Genomic DNA, 24,589 nt, shown 5'->3' with positions numbered 1-24,589 from the left:
CAAATTTCAAACAGAGGGAAGTATACACTGGGACTTTGAAGCATGTCTGGATACCTAACATGGTTAGGCTGTTTCTGCATTCTCTTTGCTTTTCTGAATTCTCTTAGCATGGAGGAGCCTTCTTCAATTGGCTGTAATAACCTGAACAGGTTGAGTTTTTAAAGCTGCAAGACTGGGACATTTCATTCTTTAGTCCTCAAGCTCTTTCCTGTTGCATCCAGACAGTGAAGATCACACACAATTTACCCATAGCACAGGCATCATGAACTGAACTAAGGAGGGATATCTTCTTACCACCCCTGCCAACCTTTTTTACCCTGTGCCTGAGATGTTCGTCTTTTTCTGTTTCCTTTGTGCTTCTCAGTTTCAAGTGCTGGCAGTGATCCCCACCAGACAAGAAGATGAAGCCAGGGCAACCTCAGAGGCATGATTCCAGGTAGGATTCCAGCCTGGTAGGGAAGCCCTGAGAAGCCAGGGTGCTTGGTATTCAAGCCTAAAGTGGATTTGGGATTTGAAACTAGGGGACTGTGCTCTCTAGGAACTAAACTAACCTCTTAATTGTAACGATTGGAATGACGCCACCTGCTGGATACTTACTGTAGAAGAGTTCTGCCCATGAAGCAAAGGTCTTTGAGGGCAAGACCAGGCTTCAGGAAGTGACGCGGACTAGTGGGAGGAGGAAGGAAGAGACTGGCGCGGACTCTGGGGCTCTTTCCTGAGGACGCTGGCGGAGAAGGGAGCTAAAAATGTGCTCTCCCTTTAATAGATAGAAATCTAGGCCTTTCTCTCTCTCTTTACCAAATTCTTATTCTCCTTAATAAATGCTTAAAAGTCTAACTCTTGCTAAAGCTTATAATTTATTGGCGACCACTCATTAGATATTTTAGACAGTTTAGCTAGAATTTTAACCCTTAACATAATCTAAGCCCCTTGCCTTCCCCAGAGAATGAGGTGGTATAGGAACAGGAGAGGAGGAAATCCCACATGTTAAGGAGTAAGTTTACACATCTGTGATTATATTTTTGAAGTAAATATTTCTTTGTAAAAACGAATTCAACTGTTAATGCTTAAATGGAACTGGGGTAGAATGGATTCTCCCTCCTATAATCAGAGGAACACCATCAGTGGGAGCTGGAATCAATGGCAGAGAGCCTAGAACCCCAAAATCCCCTTAACAGTATAGAGGAACCCTGTGGGAGAGTTGAAATATAACATACACGGCCTTTAGGCAGTGGGGGCCAACATTATCAGTATTGCATTAGTATTGCAAGTAGGCAAAAGAAAAAGGGGGGTTTTCTTTGGTCCAAGCCATAGCAAGGGGCTATGTAAGCAATGTATTCCCTGGCTTTAGGCCCTCTCACACAGGCTCTCTGCCCCAACTCTATCACCTGCCCACTCTGTAAATATTGTGGAGCAACTATTTCTAGGAATAACCATTTCTAAGACCTTGATAGTCCCCATCAAGAGAGTCAAACTACTACAGATGCACATACAGCATTCAAGCAATCAAATTCCTGCTGATAAGCAGTTCAAGGGCGTGACCATATTGTCTGAATTCCAAGGAACAAGGGATGCTTTCCTTCTGGTGAGGTAACTTAGCAAATGTCACCAGATATTTCCTCACTAGGCCTTTAACTTTGCCTTTAAGGACAAGTATAAGTGGGTGTTTGGGGAAGTGGACAAGCACACATAGTTTTTTATCCGGCCTCTGGTGGTACAGTTGGAGCCACTCTCTCTGCTTTGTCTCCCCCTTGGATTTTCCAAGAACCCACTTGGCAACTGATACCAGGAAATCTGATACTGAAAGAGAACTAAAAGGCCTGGGAAACTGCCTTGTGAAAATCAGCAAATCTGATGGAATTCATGGCATGTTTCATGTTTTCCATGGATCAGTGCAGGATATTATCTATAGAGTAGAAAAAGCCATGCTCCCAGAGCCTATGAACACTCATATTGCAATAATTTTGATATTTATAAAATCAGTGACTGCTATAGAAAGTGCTGCCTCATATCACTTCAATACAGTTAAGTAGTGAATGATGATTTCGACTGGGCACAAGCAACCAAAGATGAGAGTCACAAAGCTTTCTTCAAGGGTGCCTAGTCCATTGTTCTTAAAGACATGGATGAGCTTTTGTGTTTTGTTTTATATGATGAGTACAAGAAAGTAATCTGAGAAATTCCAACTAAAAATGTAAATGGCAAAGATAGATTATGTCAAATATTTAACCATAGTTAGCATTTTGGACCTTTGACTCTCAAGGGATTTCTGTTGTCTTTATTCTAGGACAGATCATGTTTGTAGAAGAGCCAGGAAAAGCTCTTAGAAATAGGGATTTATTTACTGTAATCCATTATTCATAAAATGGTACTAATGATTATTTTGGTTTGGGGAAAATAAGTTTCTGTGGGTCTCAGGATGTAGATCAATTTAAACCATCTAGTTTAAATGCTATTTTATAAGGATCATAAATTTGTATTAAGTATTCATTTTTTAAAAAGTCATGTCTGGGGGGCAGCTAGGTAGCGCAGTGGATAGAGTACTGGCCCTGGAGTCAGGAGGACTCTGGACAAGTCACTTAACCCCAACTGCCTCACCAGAAATAAATAAATTTTTTTAAAAGTCATGTCTGCCATTTGTCCTTAAGCACTAGATATACTTTTATACACAGCTGAATCTGAATTTGCATAACTGATCAAAGTTATGATCTGTTGGACATTTTGCTATAAAACAACAAATACACAGAACACTCAAAAAAAGAAAATAAGGTGGTCAGCATCAACAGTTTCTTATTTCTCTGCATTTCATAAGTGGGAATGAGAGGCAAGAGAGAAGGGCATGTTCTATAAATACATATATAGAAAAATTAGATGGAGAAAATAGACCCTGTGTCAAAATTGCTGATGCTTAAAAATGTTGACTGAATGAATGAATGAATCTTTCTGGCAGTGGACTTGGGGACTAAATTAAAGAAACGTTATTGTTCACTTCCCATAGCAGAGTAAAAGCATAAATCTGATTTTCCCCAAGGTAAAAGCAGCAATTTCTGCTTGGTGTAAGGCAGAGTAAACTACCACAGCAGGCTACTGGATGCTTCCCACTGATCTATTTTGGGTCTGCTCAGACCTCCTTTGGTCTAGCCAAGGACAGTGACTAAAGAGACAGTCAGTCCCAATGGGAAAAGTGGCTAGAAAAGACTGGTGATGTTCATATTCTAAAGATGGGGGTCACTATGAAAGGGATTAGGAACTTTTCTCTCTGTTCCATGGGTGTCACATTAGGTTTTCACTCTTTCTTTTGGTATCACCATAGCTTTGGTGTCACATGGCCTTTGAGACAGGGCATAAGAATCCACTTTAGTCTTGTAGGGTTGGTAGTATATGTGGAATTCATAGTTGACTGGTACTTTCAGTCAATTAACATTGATTAACTATCTTCTATGTGTCAGACACTGTGCTAAGCAATTGGGATACAATGAAAGGCATATTTGTGTCTGGTTTTTGTTGTTGTTGTTGCTGTTTGTGTTGGGTTTTTTCTTTTTGGTTGGGAAATTGAAGGGAAAGAAAAAAGCTTTCTGTTAATTAAAAAAATAATAATTTAATAAATTTTACCCAAGATATAGACTTCCTGAGAATGAGAAAAGACCAGAGAGAAATCATTAATTTCATAAGATAGCAAGACATATTTTAACAAAATCAAAAGGTTGAAAAAGTGAACATAATATAATATATCTGATATCAAAAAGAACTGAAGGGAAGCTGGGTGGCACAGTGGATAGAGCACCAGCCCTGGATTCAGGAAGACCTGAGTTCAAATCCGGCCTCAGACACTTAACACGTACTAGCTGTGTGACCCTGAGCAAGTCACTTAACCCCAATTACCTCACCAAAAAAAACCCCAAAAAACTGAAAATAGGCCAAGGAGAAAAAATTAAAGAATCACTGGGCTCTATGAAAACTATGATTTTTTTAAAAACCTGGAGAAAGATTCTGGGAAATGGTGGAACAAGGCAGAAAATTACCTGGCTCTGCTACATTTCCCCACAAATAATATAAAATAATGCTTCAAAGCAAACTTTGAGAGGCAGAAGTAATTAAGTCAGAGTAAAGAAGCTGTTGGCCTAAAACAACTTTGGAAGATGTTAGGAAAGATCCTACCTCTTAAAGTGGTGGTTTGATCTAGCAGAAGTGCAAATACCTTTGGGCAAATACTGTTCAGTCAACAAACAAGCCCTGGGGGCAACTGAATCAACAAACAACAAGCCTTGTGGGCAGCTGTGTAGGATGCAGCCTCAACTTCAGGAACTTTCCTCTAACTGTGTGGGGGTCAGATAGCTGATCAATAGAACATCGCAGGGCTCTCCACTGGTGCTGGACACTGAGCCCAGGTAAACTGACATTAAATCCCGGACTATGGCTGTAGGAGAGGAGGAAGGAGTATATGGGGGGTGAATGTGATCACAGAGGGCAGGGACCCTGCTGGCTATGGACACTTGTGGAGTGCCTAGTTTCCAGAGTAGAGGGGGTGAGCTGAAGCTTGCAGCAGAGGGAAGAATTGCAGGGAACCAGAGTGTTTGTAGGGATAGTACTATAGGGAGCCCTAGTCATAGTTTAGGGACAGAGAAGAATACCTGAAATCAGGTCCCTGGATAGAGCTAAGAAAACAACAGGACAAAAAACCTAAAGCTTGAAATTATCCTCCATACCTTAGGACTAGAGCCAGACTTTAACACAAAGTCCACAGATGAGAAATAAGCTGCTAAAATAATAAAGCAAAAGAGAAAGAACTCAACCATAGCTAATTACTATGGTGAGAGATCAGGGTTCAAACTCAGAAGAAGATAGTGAAGTTAAAACAGCTACTTCTATCTCAAATAAAATAGCAAAATGGTCATAAGCCCCAAAAGAATTTTTGGAAGAGCCTTCAAAATTCTTTAAGCTATGGACTTTAAAAAAAAATATGTTGAGGAAAAATTCAGGGGGAAAATAAGAGTAATGCAAGAAAATCAAGAAAATTAATAAAAATTAGAATTGGATAAGCAGAAGCTAATGACTTCATAAGACATCAAGAAATAATAAAACAAAATCAAAAGAATGAAGAAATAAAAGAGAACATGAAAAATCTCATTAGAAAAACAACTGACTTGTAGAACAGACAGGAGAGACAATAAAAGAACTGGTGGACTACCTGAAAGTTATGATCAAAAAAAGAGTCTATATACTATACTTCAAGAGGTTATTGGGGAGGTGGGGCAAGATGGTAGAGGAAAAGCAGTGACTTGCCTGAACTCTCCCCAAGACCCCTCCAAATACCTTCAGATAATTTCATAAGACAATTTCTGGAGCAGCAGAACCCACAAAAATACAGGGTGAAATATTTTTCCAGCCAAAAACAACTTAGAAGGTCAGCCAGAAAGGTCTGTTGCACCAGGGTGAGAGTGGGCACAGTCCAGTGCAGACCACGCCAGCACACACCAGGCCCCAGCAAACCAGGAGCAGGCCTTGGGAGCCTCTGAATCATTATCAGCAGCAACTGCTTCTGGAACTCTCAGCCTACAGACAGTATGTGGGTCGAACAATTGGTCAGAAGGAAATTACAGGGATTTCTTTGCTAGCACTGAGGCAGGACTCTTGTTTTGCCCATACTCCCATCCAGGCTGCAGTCTTTAATGGAGGTCCCAGTTCAGGGAGGAAACCAAGCACACTGGAACTTGTGGCCACAGTGGAGTGGGACTCTGTTCATAGTTGCAGGGAAGAAAAGCAGACCTGTGGTTGCTTATAAGCCAGGGTACAGGCCAAAAGAGTAGTAAACATAGCTTTCATTAAATTATACTACCTTGGAAGAAGTAAAAATTTACAAATTCCTAGAAGTATCTCTGAAAGAAGATGCACAAACTCCCTGAAGCTTGAGACACTGCACTCTCCACCCTGGAAGCAGTGCCCCACTTAGAGAGAGTTTGGCTGGGGAAATGTGCAAACAGAAAAAAAAAATTCTGACCATAGGAAGTTTCTATGGTAATAAGGAAGATCAAAATATACCCTCAGAAGAAGATAACAAAGTCAAAGCTCCTACATCTAAAGCTTCCAAGAAAAAATATGAATTGGTCTCAGGTCATAGAAGTGCTCAAAAAGATTTTGAAAATTAAGTAAGAGATGTAGAGGAAAAAATGTAAAGAGAAATGAGAATGATGCAAGAAAATCATGAAAAAAAGTTAATAGTTTGGTAAAGGAGACACAAAAAAATACTGAAGAAAATAACACCTTAAAAAACAGACTAGGCCAAGTGGTAAAAGAGGTACAAAAAGTCAATGAAGAAAGGAATGCCTTGAAAAGCTGAATTAGCCAAATGGAAATGGAGGTACAAAAGCTCTCTGAAGAAAATAATTCCTAAAAATTAGGATTGAGGGGCAGCTAGGTAGTGCAGTGGATAAAGCACCAGCCCTGGATTCAGGAGGACCTGAGTTCAAATCCAGCTTCAGAAACTTGACACTTACTAGCTGTGTGACCCTGGGCGAGTCACTTAACCCTCATTGCCCCGCCCCCCCCCAAAAAATTAGGATTGAGCAAATGGAAGCTAATGACTTTATGAGAAATCAAGAGGTAATTAGGGAAAATTGTCCTAAAGTTTTAGAATAAGAGAGTAAAACAGAAAATGAAAAAAAAAAATTCCACTGATCACCATCTAAAAGAGGTCCCAAGATGAAAACTCACAGGAACATCATAGCTAAGTTTTGAAACTCCCAAGTCAAGGAGAAAATACTACAAGTAATTAGAAAAAAAAATTAAATACTGTGGAGCTTAAAGTAAGGGTAACACAAGACTTAGCAGCTTCTACATTAAAAGACCAAAGGTGGAGGCAGCTAGGTGGCACAGTGGATAGAGCACCAGCCCTGGAGTCAGGAGGACCTGAGTTCAAATCCAGCCTCAGACACTTGACACTTACTAGCTGTGTGACCCTGGGCAAGTCACTTAACCCTCATTGCCCCGCCCCCCCCAAAAAAACCCAACAAAAACCTACAAACAAACCAAAAAAGAATTATTGGGGGCAGCTAGGTGGTGCAGTGGATAAAGCACTGGCCCTGGATCAGGAGGTGCTGAGTTCAAATCCAGCCTCAGACACTTGACACTTACTAGCTGTGTGACCCTGGGCAAGTCACTTAACCCTCACTGCCTCACAAAAAAAAAAAAAAAAAGAATTTTATTGGACTACCATGATCAAAAAAGAGAAAATTATAACAGAAATTATAAAGGAAAAACTGCCCAGATAGCTTAGAACCAGAGGGCAAAGTAGAAATTGAAAGAATCCACAGGTCACCTCCTGAAAGAGATCCCAAAATGAAAACTCCCAGGAATATTATAGTCAAATTCCAGATCTACCAGGTCAAAAAGAAAATGTCAAAAACAGCCAAAAATAAATGATTCAAACACTGTGGAAACCACAAGATTTGGCAGCAAACATTAAAAAGAAGGGGAAGACTGGTGGCAGCTAGGTGGCGCAGTGGATAGAGCACCAGCCCTGGATTCAGAAGGACCTGAGTTCAAATCTGGCCTCAGACACTTAACACTTACTAGCTGTGTGACCCTGGGCAAGTCACTTAACCCCAATTGCCTCACTTTAAAAAAAAAAAAAGAGGGGGAAGACTTGGGATATGATAGTCTAGAAGGCAAAGGAGTTAAGAGTTCAACCAAGAACAACCTCCTCAGCAAAACTGAAAAGACTGAATAGAATCTCACTAGGGGAAAAATAGATATTTAATGAAATAGAAGACTTTCAAGAATTCTTGATGAAAATACTAGTGTGGAATAGAAAATCTGACATTCAAACACAAGACTCAAGAGAAGAATAAAAAAGTAAACATAAAAGAAAACTCATAAGACACTTAATAGAGTCAAACTGTTTATATTCCTATATGGGAAGATGATACGTCTAACTCCTAGGAATTTGTCATTTTTAGGAAGTTAGAAGGAGTCTACATAAATAAAGAGCACAGGTATGAGTCAATGATATTTGGCCAAACTCCAAAAACATGGAGGGGTGAGAAAGAGATATCAACTGGAAGAAGGGAGAGGAAGAATGGGGGAAATTATCTCATGTAAAAGAGGCCCACAAGGAAGAGTTATTGTGGTGGAGGAGAAAATGGAAGGGGGGTGGGCAAAGCTTGAACTTCACTGTTATCTAAATGGCCTCAAAGAGGGAAGAATAAATATATACACTCAGCTGGGTACAGAATTCTGTCTGGCCAAACAGGGAAGTAGGAGTCAAAGGGAATAAAAGAAAGAGGAGAGGCTGATACAAGACAGTGCAGATTAAAGGAGGTAATGGTCAGAAGCAAAATAAATATTTGAGGAAGGACAGGATAAAAAGAGAATGAAAAAAGGAGAAATAGAAAGAAATAGGAGGGAGGGAAATACACAGTTAGTAATCATAACTGTGAATAGAATGAATTCACCCTAAAAATGGAAGAGGACGGGGGCAGCTAGATGGCGCAGTGGTTGGAGCACCGGCCCTGGATTCAGGAGTACCTGAGTTCAGATCCGGCCTCAGACACTTGACACTTACTAGCTGTGTGACTCTGGGCAAGTCACTTAACCCCCATTGCCTAAAAAAAAAAAAAAAAAAAAAAAAAAAAAAAAAAAAAAATGGAAGAGGATAACAAAATGGATTAGAAAACAAAATCTAACATGTTTACAAGAAACATAAATGAAACAGAAAGGCACACACAGAGTTAAAATAAGTAACTAGATCAGAAATTATTATGCTGCAGCTGAAGTAAAAAAGGCAGGGGTGGCGATTATGATCTCAGACAAAACAAAAGGAAAATTAGAGTGGTTGACAAGTGAGATGGTTTCAAAAAAACCTGGGAAGATTTGTATGAACTGATGCAAAGTGAAATGAACAGAACTAGAAAAATATTATACACAGTAACAATATTGTAACGATGATCAAGAGTAAGTCTTGGGGTAGCTAGGTGGCACAGTGGATAGAGCACTGGCCCTGGATTCAGGAGGGCCTGAGTTCAAATTCGGCCTCAGACACTTAACACTTACTAGCTGTGTGACCCTGGGCAAGTCACTTAACCCCAATTGCCTCACAAAAAAGCACAAAAACAAACAAAAAATCAAACAAATAAAATTTGGGGCAGCTAGGTGGTACAGTGAATAGAGCACTGGCCCCAGAGTCAGGAGGATCTGAGTTGAAATCTGGCCTCAGTCACTTGACACTTACTAACTGTGTGACCTTGGGCAAGTCACTTAACCCTCATTACCCTGCAAAAAAAAAAATCGTATTCAAGAGTAAGTCTTAGCTACTCTGAGCAATATAGTGATCCAAGATAATTCCAAAGGACTCATGATGAAAAGTGCTATTCATCTCCAGAGAGAGAACTGATGAACTCTTGAGTATAGACTGAAGCACAGCATTTTTCACCTTATTTTTGTTTTGTTTTGTTGCGCGGCAATGGGGGTTAAGTGACTTGCCCAGAGTCACACAGCCAGTAAGTGTCAAGTGTCTGAGGCTGGATTTGAACTCAGGAACTCCTGAATCCAGGGCCGGTGCTTTATCCACTGTGCCACCTAGCCGCTCCCCACTTTATTTTTCTTGTGGGGTTTTTTTTTTGCAACATGGCTAATTTGGAAATATGTTTTACATGACTTCATATACATAATGGGTATCATATTGCTTACCTTTTCAATGGGTCAGGACGAAAATGAAGGGAGAGAGACAACTTGGAACTCAAAATTTAACAAAAGTAATATTATAAATACATTTATTTAAAAGAGAATAGAGTGGCTGGTCAATGGAATAGATTAAGTACACAATATACAATATGCAAAAATATATTACTAAGTAACAATGTTTGATAAACCCCAAAATCAAAGTTACTTTGCCAAGAATGCATTCTTCAACAAAAACTACTGGGAAAACTGAAAGCAGTCTGGCAAAAATGAGGTATATTCAAACATATCACACAATATACCAAGAGAAGCTCAAAATGGGTATATGATTTAGATATAAAGGGTGTCATCATAAGCAAATTAGGGAAGTGTGGAAAAAATTGCCTGCAGGACCTGTGGATAGAGGAAGAGTTCATGACCAAACAAGAGAGGGAGAGGATCACAGGAGGTAAAGTGGATAATTTTAAGTACATGAAATGTAAAAGGGTTTGCGCAAATAAAATCAACATTTTGCATCCAAATTTTGCAGCCAAAATTAGAAGGAAAGTAGGAAACTGCAGGAGGGGAGGATTTTACATAGCAAGTTTCTCTCATTAAGGTCTCATTTCTCAAATATATAGGGAACTGAGACGAATTTATAAGAATAAGAGCCAAACAATTCTATATATTCTCCCACAAAAGAGAATGGTATATGAAATAATAATCTCTATTAAGTAGTTTGTTGCTGATTTTAAAGTATCTAACAAAATTTAATATTAGTTTCATAGCTGTTCAGGTTATTTATGTCAACGTCTGCTTTTTTGTTGTTGTTGTTGGCTTTACTAGCTCCTTGCTATTTAGTAATTTTTAATATCTTCTCTTCTAACAAACAAGCATAGTCAAGCAAAAGAATTTCACATATTGGTCATGTGTCAAAATATATGACCCATTCTACATTATCAGTCTATCATCTCTTTGTCAGGAGACAGGTAGTATGATTCACCATTACTCCTCTGAAGTCATACTATATTTTGCATTGATCTTTGATCATTTGTTTACCTTTCCTGAAATGAAGGGCTTATCCACAGTTTATGCAAATGCAAATTAAAACAACTCTGAGGTACCACCTGACACCTATCAGATTGGATAAAATGACAAAAAAGGAAAATAATAAATGTTGGAGCTGTGGAAAAATTGGAACACTAATGCCTTGTTGGTGGAGCTGTGAACTGATCCAACCATTCTGGAGAGCAATTTGGAATTATGCCCAAAAGGCTATAAAGCTGTGCATACCCTTTGACCCAGCAATACCAAAAAAATTTTGGGTCTTTTTTCCAAAGACATCATGAAAAAGGGAAAAGGACCCACATGTACAAAAATATTTATAGCTGCTCTTTTTGTGGTGGCAAGGAATTGGAAGTTGAGGGGATGCCCCTCAATTGGAGAATGGCTGGACAAGTTGTGGTATGTGAATGTAATGGAATATTATTGTGCTGTAAGAAACAATGAACAGGAGGAGTTCAGAGAAATCTGGAGGGTCTTGCATGGGCTGAAGATGAATGAGATGAGCAAAACCAGGAGAACATTACGCACAGTATCATCAACATTGTGTGTTGATCAACTGTGATAGAGTCTTCTCACCAATCCAATAGTACAAGAAAGTTCCAAAGGACTCATGATGAAAAAGGCTCTCCAAATCCAGGAAAAAAAAAAAAAAGAAACTGTGGAATATGGACGCTGATTGGACCATACTATCTCTTTTGTTTTTGGTGCTGTTGTTTTTCTTTTTTGAGGTTTTTCCTTCTTGATCTGATTCTTCTTGTATAACATGACTAATGCAGAAATATGTTTAATGTTATATATCAGATTAACTGCTGTCTAGGGGAGGGGGCCAGGGAGGGGAGGGAGAAAAAATTTGAAATTGAAAATATTATCTAAACAAAGGTTGAAAACTTAAATGAATAAATGAATAAATAAACAAACAAATGAACGAACGGATGAATGGATAGATGATAGATAGATAGATAGATAGATAGATAGATAGATAGATAGATAGATAGATAGATAGATAGATAGATAGATAGATAGATAAAAGAAATACCTTGGGTACTAAGATATTAAAAACCCTTGCCCATAAAAAAAAAGTTGTCCTTTTTTCATTTTTGATACTGGAAATATGGTTTTCCTTTCATTATAAAAAGTTAGATTAGCTAATGGTTTATTTATTGCAAGAGTTAAAAAAAAAGATTTCTGAAGTTAACATATTTCTATACGTGTGTGTGTGTATGTGTGTGTGTGTGTGTGTGTGTGTGTGTGTGTGTGTGTGAGTGAGAGACACATTTCTGGTTGTGTTCAATTTGGGGTTTTATTCAGGAGGTAACTAGTCAAATGTACCTTTACTTTGCCCTCTGACTCTAATAGAACTGAATTTTATTTTATGATTTCATGAAACACAGTATCTAGCTTTTGTTTCACCACGGTTTTCAAGGAATTCAGTGATTCTTAAATCCTTATCCTATTTTTTAGATCAGTTAGTAGATATAAAACTAATTCCTCTAACTTTTCAGCCTTGTTGACTTTACTGTAATATTTCTTGTTGCTTCACTGAATTACCGAATTTTACTTAGTTCATTCTATTTTGGGGGATGAGGTCAAGTACTATTTGAATAAGATTGTAACTTTTTACTCAGATGTTTATTGTCTTTCCAAGGGTTCTAATTTTATTTTTTTTTATCTCATTTCAGGTGTTCCATTTCTTGCATCTACTCTTTAAAAGTAGCTAATTCGGGGGCAGCTAGGTGGTGCAGTAGATAGAGCACCGATCCTGGATTCAGGAGGACCTGAGTTCAAATCCAGACTCAGACACTTAACACGTACTAGCTGTGTGACGCTGGGCAAGTCACTTAACCCCCATTGCCTCACCAAAAAAAAAAAAAAAAGTAGCTAATTCATCTTTTTTTTTTTGAGTTTCTAATTGATTGTTCTTTTCTGAATTATTTCCTTCCTCTAGGGTATTGTTAGGATTATTTTAAACCATAACATATCTTCATTACAGTAGGCCTTTTGTTTTTTTCTGTTTGCTGGTATCTATCTATAACTTCAGTTCTTAAATTAGGACTTTGTGACAGGGCTAGAATCTGAACTACCTGGCATTAATGGATGGAGTGCTTAAGCCCAGGTGTTATGTCCAGCTGAAGTCCTGAAATGGGACAATGTCCTATTAGGACTATATCTTTCATTACCATCTGAAACCTGATGTTTTGTTATCCATGAGGAGGAGGATGCTTGGGTTCAGAGCCTGCCTTTTTCCACAGCCCTGACCTTGGATTTCAGTCTTGGCCTGGGAGCTTGATTTAGTATCAAGCCCCACCCAAAGACATAGTCTTCAACTTCTATTTATCTCCTGAGACTTCCTTCATTTTATTTTATTTATTTATTTATTTTTTTAGTGAGGCAATTGGGGTTAAGTGACTTGCCCAGGGTCACACAGCTAGTAAGTGTGAAGTGTCTGAGGCCGAATTTGAACTCAGGTCCTCCTGACTCCAGGGCTGGTGCTCTATCCACTGCGCCATCTAGCTGCCCCTCCTTCATTTTATTTTAAAATTTTATCCCTCCTTCCCTCCCTCTACTCCCCACTCCCTGAGGTGCTAAGCAATCAGATATAGGTTATACAAGTGCAATTATATTAAATGTTACCATATTAGTCATTTTGTATAAGAAAACTTGAATAAAAGAAAAAATGAAAGTGAAAAATAGCATGCTTCAGTCTGTTCAATCACTATCAGTTCTTTCTTTGGAGTTGGATAATATGTTTGTTTCATCATTAGTCCTTTGGGAATGTCTTGGGTCATTGTATTGCTGAGAACAGTTAAGTCATTCATAGTTCTTCATTGAACAATATTGCTGTCTCTGTGTAAAGTGTTCTGGTTCTGCTCACTTCACTATGCATCAGTTCATACAAGTCTTTTGGGGCTTCCTTCAAACAGGTAATGTTGGTTCAGTCCATTTCCATGTGTAGTCACTGTAGCTTTCAATCTTGGCTCCTGGAGTAACCAAAACCTGAATCATGCTGGCTTATTTTCTTATGTAGTCACATACTCAGAAGTCCATGGCTTCAGGCATCATTCCTAAGTGGCCCAACTTTGAATCATGCTTGATTCAAGCTTGTATCCTAGTGTGCTCTCTGTCAAATGGACCATGGTAGGAGAACTCCTTTCCAGGAAAGACCTCTGGGTTAAGGAAGTGTCCAGAAAAAGGATGGGTGACTAAAGCTGTTTTTGAAGACTAGTTTTCAAGTTACTTCAGGCCAGCTGTTGAAAAATATTCCAAGGACAAAATTATCTCATTTAAAATATTACCAATTTTAGGGAGCACTCCAAATTATCCAGCTACACTTTTCTTTTTTTCTTTCTTTCTCTTTTCTTTTGAGGCTTCATGCCCAAAGTTACTAATATGGAAATGTTTTGCATGATTGCACATATACAACCTATATCAGATTGCTCTCCATCTCATGGAGAGGGGTGGAGATAGAATTTGGAACTCAAAACTTTAAAAAACAAACAACAAAAGCAACCCTACCCCCTGCTCCCATCCAGTTGGCCTCATGCAATTTATTAATGCAGTCATTCATCCATTGTTTAAGATTTGTACTCTGGAGCAGCCTTACCAGAGATGGTGCTGAATTCAGGCTGGGCTTTTAAAGCATCTCCATATCCTTATGGTTGTGAGCCTTAGCCCAGTTTCTTTATGCATTTACCTACCTGGAAGTCCTGAACCCCTACACTAGTCCTTATTTCAGGTCCCATCTCCTTGTCCTATCCTCAGTGATATTTTTCCTTGATTTTATGTCATGTGGCATTCTTCCTTAATGTTAACACATCTTCAGGAGAGCTAGCTTTACTTAGACCTTCCTTATTGCTGTCTTAATCAAAAGTTCATAGCATATCTTTTTCTCATTTTTATTCAAGTTTTATATTGATTTTTATTTTTACTCTAGTAAGCAGGTACTTTGACTATATACAAACAGATGATTTGGAAATGCCCTTCATGTTAACAATTAGTCTCATATGCTAAGATATGATGTGTGATGCATTTCATTTTTTGGTGACATATTTGGGGCTCACAGTCTAACATCTTCCTATTTTTTTCCTATTTTTTAAAGAAAGTATTAACTAGGTCACAATTAATTTGAGTTCTAATAATGCGAAATTCAATTTAACATGAATTATAAAAATGATACTGGGTAAGCCAAAATCCAAGGTTAGTCAAAATGCAATTAATGTGACTTGCACAAGCTAGTTAAGAAGAATGTTAACACACTGTTAAATTATCAGGCTGAACATCACAAGGTATGGGTGTGATATGCTACTGCATTTTTATTACCAATAATTGTAATAATTTTCCTAAAAAGAGTCCTTAACAAAATGAATAAAAGGAGGAATAATAATTAAACAGAAACACTGACGGTGCAAAAAAGAAGCGGTTTGATATTATATTAGAATGAAAATTTGATATAACTGAATAGCATAAACATGGTCACAATAACTTTAAAATAGGACAGGATGTCAAGAGTACCTAAAACTAGGGGCAGCTAGGTGGTGCAGTGGATAAAGCACTGGCCTGGATTCGGGAGGACCTGAGTTCAAATCCAACCTCAGACACTTGGCACTTACTAGCTGTGTGACCCTGGGCAAATCACTTAAACCTCCTTGCCCTGCCCAAAAAAAAAAAAAAAAAAAAAGAGTACCTAAAACTAAGGTACACAATACTATAAAACATGCAGGCAAAACAAAAGAAAAAAGCAAAGTTACATCACCTTTTTGTGGTTTATAAACAAGTACAAGTAACAGAAAGTGTTACAGTGAGAGAGATGAAATATCTTTTAGCTGCGCAGAATGAAGACTGCAATCTAAAATGCATTTCTCTTATCAAAGCAGCCATTCAAACAAAAAATTCAAGTTTATTTAAGGCAGTGAAAGAAAATGGAAAAGTAGATAGTGTGGTAAAAAATGAAAGTTCTTTAACTAAAATTTAAGAGTTGAATGCACATTACTGAAGGACTGCCAGTTTTTGAAGGACCTCCCTTTGGGGAGGAGACCGTGATAAACAGCCGTGCACCTGCTGATGCTCGGGAGAGCGTGACCAAGCACTCCACTTCCAGGGTGCGAGCTTAAAAATGAGGAGAGAACAGAAGTGGTCTCTCTCGCTCTCAGCACATACACGCTGGCTCAGGTTTGACGGGTGTTCGGGTATTTGGATGATTGGCTCTGGTCCTCGTGGCAGCATGTGCTTGACGCTGTTCTCAGCCTGAGAGGTAGCTTTGGGATTCGGTGAGTTTTATAAAACAATATAGACTAAGCTTAGATCTAAGACTATTTGTATTTCTACTTTCCTATTAATCTTCTAGCTTTGACTCCTGATTGATTCATTGACCTCTAGTCAAATGGACCATGGTAGGAGAATTTTTCTCCAGGAAAGACCTCTGGGTTAACGAAGTGTCCAGAAAAAGCATGGGTGACTAACACTGTTTTTGAAGACTGGTCTTCAAGTTATTTCAGCCCAGCTGTTGAAAAATTTTCCAAGGACAAAACTACTTCATTTAAAGCATTAACAGTTTTAGGTAACACTCTGGATCATCCAACTACATTTGGTTCATTTCCTATTTCTCTAATCAGTATCACCTGTTTGTTGGCTAATTAATTCCCAAACAATAAAAGCTAAGTAATCCATCTCTAATTAAAGCTCAGAGGTTTCTTTCTCTTACTGGTCTGGGAGATATATAAGGGAAGGGTTCATTGTTTGGTTTTTTTTATTAGTATTTTTTCCAGTTACATGTAAAGATAGTATTTAACGTTTGTTTTTATAAGATTTTGAGTTCCAAATTTTTCTCCCTCCCTCCCTTTCCTCCCCCCTCCCCAAGACAGAAAGCAATCTGAAATAGATTATATATGTACAGTCACATTAAACATATTTCCCCATTAGTCATGTTGTGAAAGAAGAATCAGAACATAAGGGGAAAACCTCAAGAAAAAAAAAAAAAAGTAAAAATAGCATGGTTCAATCTACATTCAGATCCCACAGTTCTCCCATCATGAGTCCTTTGGAATTGTCTTAGATCATTGTATTGCTGAGAAAAGCAAAGTCTATCACAGCTGATCATCACACAATATTCCTGTTACTGTGTACAATGTTCTCCTGGTTCTGCTCACTTCATTCAGCAACAGTTCACTTAAGTCTTTCCAGGTTTTTCTGAAATCTGCCTGCTCATCATTTCTTACAACACAATGGTATCCCATTACATTCATATACCACAACTTGTTCAGCCATTCCCCAACTGATGGGCATCCCCTTGATTTCTAATTCTTTGTCACCATAAAGAGAGCTACTATAAATATTTGTGGGTCCTTTTCCCCTTTTTATGATCTCTTTGGGATATAGACCTAGCAGTGGTATAACTGGTTCAAAGGGTATGCACAGCCCCATAGCCCTTTGAGCATAGTTTCAAATTGCTCTCCAGAATGGTCGGATTAGTTTACTACTCCACCAAAAAATGTATCATACACTTGGTTCATTGTGTGAGAATGTGAGCATGTAAATTCTCCAAGATGTGGATAAAGCTCTCTGTACTTATCAGCATAAAAAGAAGGTATTTCAGTCTATGCTACTAAAATAGTTTAAATGACAATAACAATGTTTTCATCATATGAATGCTGTAAACATATATTTTGCTTTCTTTAATCAATTTTGTTGTTCAGCCAATAATAATGTTCAGTAGTTTTTTATTTTAAATTCTGCTTTCTATAAATAGGTATTACATATTTATTAAACATATATTATGTGCCAAGTACTATGTCAACCACTGGGGATACAAAGAAAGGTAAAAGATAGTCCCTGTTCCCAAGGAGTTCACAGTCTAATGAGAGAGAAAATAGGCAAACAGCTATGTGACAACAAGCTATATAGAAGATAAATTGGAAATAGAGATGGTATTAAAATAAGGGGATCAGAAGGTAGGATTTTAGCTAGGCCTTGAAGGGAGCCAAGGAAGCTAAGAGGCAGAGATGAGGGGGGAGAGTATTCTAGGTATGGATGCTAGCCAGTGAAAACGCCTGGCCTGAGAAGATTGAGGTTCATTTTTGAGGAGCAGCAAAGAAACCTGCTCCTCCTTGACTGGATCTAAGCATATGTGAGTAGGTGAGAGGAGTAAGGTATAAGACGATTGACTGTAATAAACTTAAATCAGAAATACATTTTTATTATCCTTTGTTGTTATATTTGTTATGTATATTTCCATTGGCCTGGAACCAATTATCAGATTTTACATAAAATTAAAAGTTTGAATGGCGTAATCTTAAATAATGTGATCACTTTAAGGGATTCATTACCTGCACTAACCTGGACCTAGCTGTATTCATGATGCACAGATAGGCGTAAGGTTTCCGTGTAGTAGCTTTTGGCTTCTCTCTCTTTTTTTGATTCTTTACTTCAGAACTATATTTTCTAACATTTTTCATCATCTTTGCATTTAATTCTTGAATGCACATGATAAACATTTGCAAAAAACATGGTTAGGAAAATAATTTAATTTTTGTATCAATATCCCTTGCAGAGGATAAGGAAGTAGAGAAATTCTACAAAAACCTCAAAAATACCCTCCAAATTTAAAATGTACTGTGATACTATGAAAGTATATTAAAAATATTTTAGCAAAACTGAAAATATCAGGAAATAATATTTCTGTCTTTTCCCAGACTTTTCTCTTTGGTATAGTACATAGGATAAAAGAGTGGTAAACCAAAATTTAAAACAAAGAAGAATTATTCTTTATCAGCCTATACCCACTGAAGTAATTGGGCTGCTGACTCATCTAAGGGCAATTTCTTCTTTTCTAATGAGCAATTAGCACTATGAGCCAGCATCTATAAGTAGCTTAGTTAGGCGTAAGCAAACTTTTTCTTTATTGGCAACATATTTCTATTAGACCAAACCTCACAAGAAGAATCCTGGACTAGGGAGCCTTTAACCCCCAGGTTGAGTGTAAGGCTCAATGGGCCAAATATATAGGATGTCAGTCATCCAAACATGTAGAAATGGCCCCAATTCATGCAGATCATTTTTCAGGGTTTCTATGCCCAATCTGGGTAACAAATTTCTTGCTCAGTAAAAGTAAAAATTACTTGTTCCTGCATATAAATTAAGCAAAGATATCTAGGAATTTATAAGGTTTGGGGTCAAAGAGTATTTGTGTCAGGGATGGGTAGAATTATGTCAAAGACATCTATGGGTGGAAGTACTATACTTGCTGTGGACTCACATCGAAAAAGTACAGATTGCCAGAGGACTCATTCACAGGACATAACAACTTTTCAGGCTTAAATATCTAAGTCATTATGAGTAAAAATATTTTGAGCCTGACGAGAAATGATAATAAAAGAAGCAACCATCAGGGAACAGAATTGGGTTAAAGTAGGCCACAGCTTAGGTCGGCTACTATAAGGTACCTATTCTCTTCTACATGTCAGGAAGACATTGCCAGAGATCTGTTGTTTCTCTTTCCCTAAAACTCTTATGCCTCTGAGCTTCCTCATCATGTTTCTATTGCATACTCAACTGTTTAGTAGGATTAGTCTTGCTAGATGGTCCCACCAAAACAAGACCTTAAAGACTGGATCATTTTCACAAAAGTTGATATAAAATTTGGGGCAGGGTAGGGGAAGACTAAGCATTCACATATGACATTTTAAAATAAAAAGACTGTTAAAGTTAAAAAATAAAATAACTACAAAATATATAAAATACTTGGAAATTAATCTACCAAAGCATACAAATGACTTGTGTAAATTCAATTACAAAGTGCTCCTTAAAGAAATAAGGAACAACTTAAATAGCTGGAAGTTGTTATTCCTCCTTTGTTTTTGAAGAATTCCAATGAACATCACAATTCAAAAAAAAGCTAGGAATGAATTTAGGTCAGAAATTAAAGCTCTCAACACAGAATTATAAAACAACAGAATGGGAAAAACAATCTATTATGGATAATCTCTCTAAAGAAGCAGAAACTTTGAAAAACAGATTAACAAATTTGGGACGCAAAAATACTGAAGAAAAGGAAAATTTAGCTGAAGAGAAGAAAAAGGGACAATATGAATAGAACAAATGAATTCTACATAAATCAACATGGCTGACCTTTAAGATAGGATGTGCATAGATAATTTAAGGATTACAGGTCTCCTTGAAATAAATGACAAATCAAAAGGTTTAAATACCATACTATAGGAAACAATACAAGAGAACTGTTAAAAAAAAACACCTTTTAAATATGGACAACAAAGCATCAGTTAAGAGAACTCACAAACTGCCACCAGAAAAAAAAACCCTTTCTTCTAAACTTTGAGACATGTAGTGGTTATACTTTGCAATTTTAAGTAAAAATAGCAAAATGTGCAAACATCCACAAGAACGAGTTTAAATATGACAGAAATACAACTCAAATAGCAAAGAATTAGTCTGAAGCTATATGAAATCAGAGAAAGGAATGGAATAATACAGTCCAAAAAGTAATAGAACCTGAGCTGCAAAAACATACCACAAAACTGAGTCTAATTATTAATGAAAAAAGGTATACATACAGTCAAGAAAAAAAGAAAGAGAAAAACATTTAGGGAATTGCAAAAAACAAAAAACAATAACCCCAAAACAGATGAACAGATTATTTTATCTATAAATAACCCCAAAGAGAAGTACAAGAAAGGTAATATATGCAACTTCACGAATTATCTTTGCATTTGCAAAAAGGAATAAAAAATAAAATTGATTATCAAGTGAAATAATCTGATTTGACAGTTCAATGTCCTCTAAGTACAAAACTCAAACTAAATGAAATGAAGCAAGAAAATAAATCTGAACTTAAACATCTTTTCCTGTTGTATCATCAAAGGCAGTGATTACTAATCTTGGAGTTTCAATGTGTATCAAAATTTTGGTTTGATTTTGTGAATATTCCTCATTTCTGCTACACCACACATATGTGTATTTTAACTAAAATAGATTAAAATTAATTTGTGACCATGGGATTTATAGATGAATTTATGAGCAGGAAGGGACTCCAGAGGCTATCAAGTTCAACTCTTTTTTTTTTTTTTTTGCGCAGGGCAATGGGGGTTAAGTGACTTGCCAAGGGTCACACAGCTAGTAAGTGTCAAGTGTCTGAGGCCGGATTTGAACGCAGGTACTCCTGAATCCAGGGCCGGTGCTTTATCCACTTCACCACCTAGCCGCCCCCTCAACTCTTATTTTATAAATAAAGAACCTGAGGCACACAGAGGTTATGTGACTTGAGTAGTGTCACAGAGCTAGTTAGTGTCTGAGACAGAATTCAAATTAAGGTCTTCCTAACTCCAAGTCTAGCATTCTAGTCACTACATTTTACTTTGAGGTGTTATAAAACCCTATTTGTAAATTAGTGACTGGTTGGAATTGGAATTAATCTGAATTCATATTTGAATGAATGAATCTGAATTCAATGTCTACATTTGTGTGTGTGTGTGTGTGTGTGTGTGTGTGTGTGTGTAGTCCTCTGGGCAAGTAATATAATGTCTCAATGCTCTAAGCAACTCTCTAATACTGTAAGTTGCAAAGAAGGTACTAAGCTGCAAATTAGGAGTTTCCTTACCCAGGAGTTTCCATTGCTAATGAAAACACAGATTCAGCTCATATTTCTGTGTATGTGTGCATGTGTATATGCACATACATATACATGCATATATGGTATGTGTACATATGTGTGTATGTGTCTATATATATAATATATATATAGACACATGCACACACATATAAGACAGTGCTCCTTTAACTCACCAAAAATCTATCCTTTCTAATTTTTTTAAGGAATACTCTCAAGTGAATAGAGCTTACTTAGACAGACTAGTTCAATACATTCTAAGCAATGAGAAAATAATCTTCATCTTAATATTATCCATCATACACTTTGAGTTTGGTACACTGTCCTGGCTTCAAGTCTTCCAGAAGCTGTATTATTGTGTCCAACAGTACACGACTTGAATTAACCAGAAATTCACGACCACAAGCTATGGCAGCAACATCTGCAACAGAAATATAAAGTTCATTGTTAAATTTCATATGGTTCCAAGACTTAAATAGTTATAAAAGATTGTCCTTAGTGTATAATAATATTTGATTTCAGTTTCAGAACTACAAAAAGTATTAAAAAGTAGATTAAAAATTATTTTAGCCCAATAATTGTCAAACCATAAAGCTGAACTGACAACCACAGTATTTTAACTAAGGTAGTTGAGATATTCCTATTGTGATGAACAAACAACTTTTGCAATGAAATGCTGTTTTAATTTAATTAAAGCATGTATTCAGAAGCAAAATAAACAGTATATAATGCTCCCAGAGGATGGAGACTAAATGTCTGTAAAATTGTGAGCATTTGAATATTAGATGAGGGGAAAACCAGCTGACTACCATATAGCAAAGCTAAGGAAGAGAATTTCTGCCTTAAAACATGCCTGGTTTTTTTTTTTGTTTTGTTTTGTTTTAGTGAGGCAATTGGGGTTAAGTGACTTGCCCAGGGTCACACAGCTAGTAAGTGTTAAGTGTCTGAGGCCGGATTTGAACTCAGGTACTCCTGACTCCAGGGCCAATTCTCTATCCTCTATGCCACCTAGCTGCCCCTAACATGCCTGTTTTTACTAATAACTTTTAACCAAGAAGATAAAGTCACAAGTTACTAACTGGGACCAGGAGAAAAAGAGAGAAAGTCTCACCAGTACTGATCAAATTTCTTTAATTATATGGGTAAGTAAAGTCAACTTCTATACTACTACTACCACCACCATCACCACCACCACCACCATCACTGCTACTACTACTACAATAATAGCATGTATATAGTACTTTAAGGTTTAGAAAATACTTTATAAATATTATTCCATCTTATTCTCACAACAACTCTTGGAAATAGATACTATTATCCCCATTTTGCAAAAAATAAAAATATATTTGGCATGAAGATATGAACACTTGAATCTGCCTTAGTTGTTGTTCAGTTATTTCAGTTGTGTTCAACTTGTTGTGACCCCTTTTGGGGTTTTCTTGGTAGAGATACTGGAGTGATTTGCCATTTCCTTCTCAAACTCATTAAACAGATGAGGCAACTAAGATAAACAGGATTAAGTGACTTGCTGAGGGTCACACAGCTAGTAAGTGTCAGAGGCCATTTTTGAACTCAGGAAGATGAGTCTTCCTGACCCCAGGGCTGGCACTCTATCTACTGTGCCACCTAGCTGCCCTTGCATCTTCCAGTAACTGGTTATTTGTATTTGTGAGTCCTTATAGAGTTCCCAGAAATGTGAGACTCTGTCACAGGGATTAGCGTATCTGGGATTAACTGGAAATTAATATAAACCTTTCAAGTCAGAAAGCTAAACTAGATGATATACTGGAAAGAGTGTTAGACTTGGAGTTAAGAAGACCGGAGTTCAAATTCTGCCTCAGAGGAATGGAAAGTAAAGGAAATAAATATTTGTATAGCACCTACTATGTTCCAGGCACTATGCTAATCAGCGCTTTACAAATATCTTATTTGATCAGCACAGCAACCTGGAAGGTAGGTAACGTCATTATCCCCATTTAACAGTTGAAGAAACTGAGGCAAACAGATGTTAAGTGACTTGTCCAGGGTTACAATGCTAGTAAATGTCTGAGGCTATATTTGAACTCAAGTTTTCCTGATTCCATACTCAGTGCTCTATACACTGAACCACCTAGCTGCTTCAGACTATCCATGTGACTTTGGACACATGATTTAACCTCTCACAGCCTCAGTTTACTCATTTGTAAAATGAGGGTAATAGCATCTACTTCCTAGGACTGTTATAAGAATAAAAAGAGATAATATATACAAAGTGTCTTGCAAAACCCTTAAAACACTATGTAAATGCCAGCTATTATTATTATTATTATTGCTATTACTACTGGGTAAAAATTCACCCAAATCCTTGGAAACAAATAAGGACATCCAAAATTTCTCCAGGGGTTCTAGCAACACATAGACAATCCAACTCAACGTTCAAACAAAAAATTCCCTCTTGGTCATCGCATAGAGCCCCTAAAATTTCCCTATTCTACCCCTGCAACACAGAAGGACGTCCACATGGAGGTCTGCAATCACCCCCTCACTAAAATATGCAAGTCAAATTAAAAAGAAAATACTCAGAAAATCCTCAGAAATGTGTAGGGCTCATAAAGGGATAAGTACTTGGGGTTTAGTACTCTGAGTTTCTATCTAGGTCATCAGGAAAATCTTATTTTATAAGCACCTTAAACTGTCTAGAATCATGTCACTATAAAACCAAATAAGGGCAGCTGGGTGGCTCAATGGATGGAGCACCAACCCTGGATTCAGGAGAACCTGAGTTCAAGTCTGGCCTCAGACCCTTGACACTTACTGGCTGTGTGACCCTGGGCAAGTCACTTAACCCCAATTGCCTCACTAAAAAAAAAACAAATAGCCCAGGCCTGCTTACAAGTACCAAAAAATAAATATGGATGAACTGCCACAAAATCCAAATTGTTGATAGAGCTTCTAAACACATAATGAACACAGTAATATAACATATATTAGTACATAAGTATTCATATCTCAAATAAACTGGTAGGCCCTCTGGGAGAGCCATGAGGGTATCTTGCACAATGGTCTTCAACTCTCTCAACTCTAAAATTCATCCATGGCCCAGATATTCAAAACCTCCATAAGTGTGGCTAACTTTTTTGTTCAGGCAATTGTGTTGTTCCCCTCCTCAAAAAATCAGAGAGATTACATACCTGATAGAGGGAACAGAGAAAGGACACATCCTTCTTACACATTAAAATTACTCATGATCATATAACCTGGAGGGGTAGGTATAGA

General features: G+C 37.5%; 1 protein-coding gene and 1 pseudogene across 1 annotated transcript in view; one reads left to right on the top strand and one right to left on the bottom strand.

Annotated features, from left to right (window-relative positions):
- Nucleotides 1-24,589, bottom strand: part of LOC122745526 (heat shock transcription factor 2 binding protein) — a 101,540-nt gene that overhangs the window by 24,139 nt on the left and 52,812 nt on the right. Inside the window, exon 6 of the mRNA XM_043990860.1 lies at nt 21,638-21,755. Coding sequence (XP_043846795.1) covers nt 21,638-21,755 — 118 coding nt within the window. The remainder of the gene's footprint in view (nt 1-21,637; nt 21,756-24,589) is intronic.
- Nucleotides 427-2,033, top strand: LOC122746043 (annotated as a pseudogene).

This window comes from Dromiciops gliroides, chromosome 3 (assembly GCF_019393635.1).
Source record: "Dromiciops gliroides isolate mDroGli1 chromosome 3, mDroGli1.pri, whole genome shotgun sequence".
Lineage (NCBI taxonomy): Eukaryota > Metazoa > Chordata > Mammalia > Microbiotheria > Microbiotheriidae > Dromiciops > Dromiciops gliroides.
This window is presented reverse-complemented; position numbering and strand designations above follow the sequence as displayed.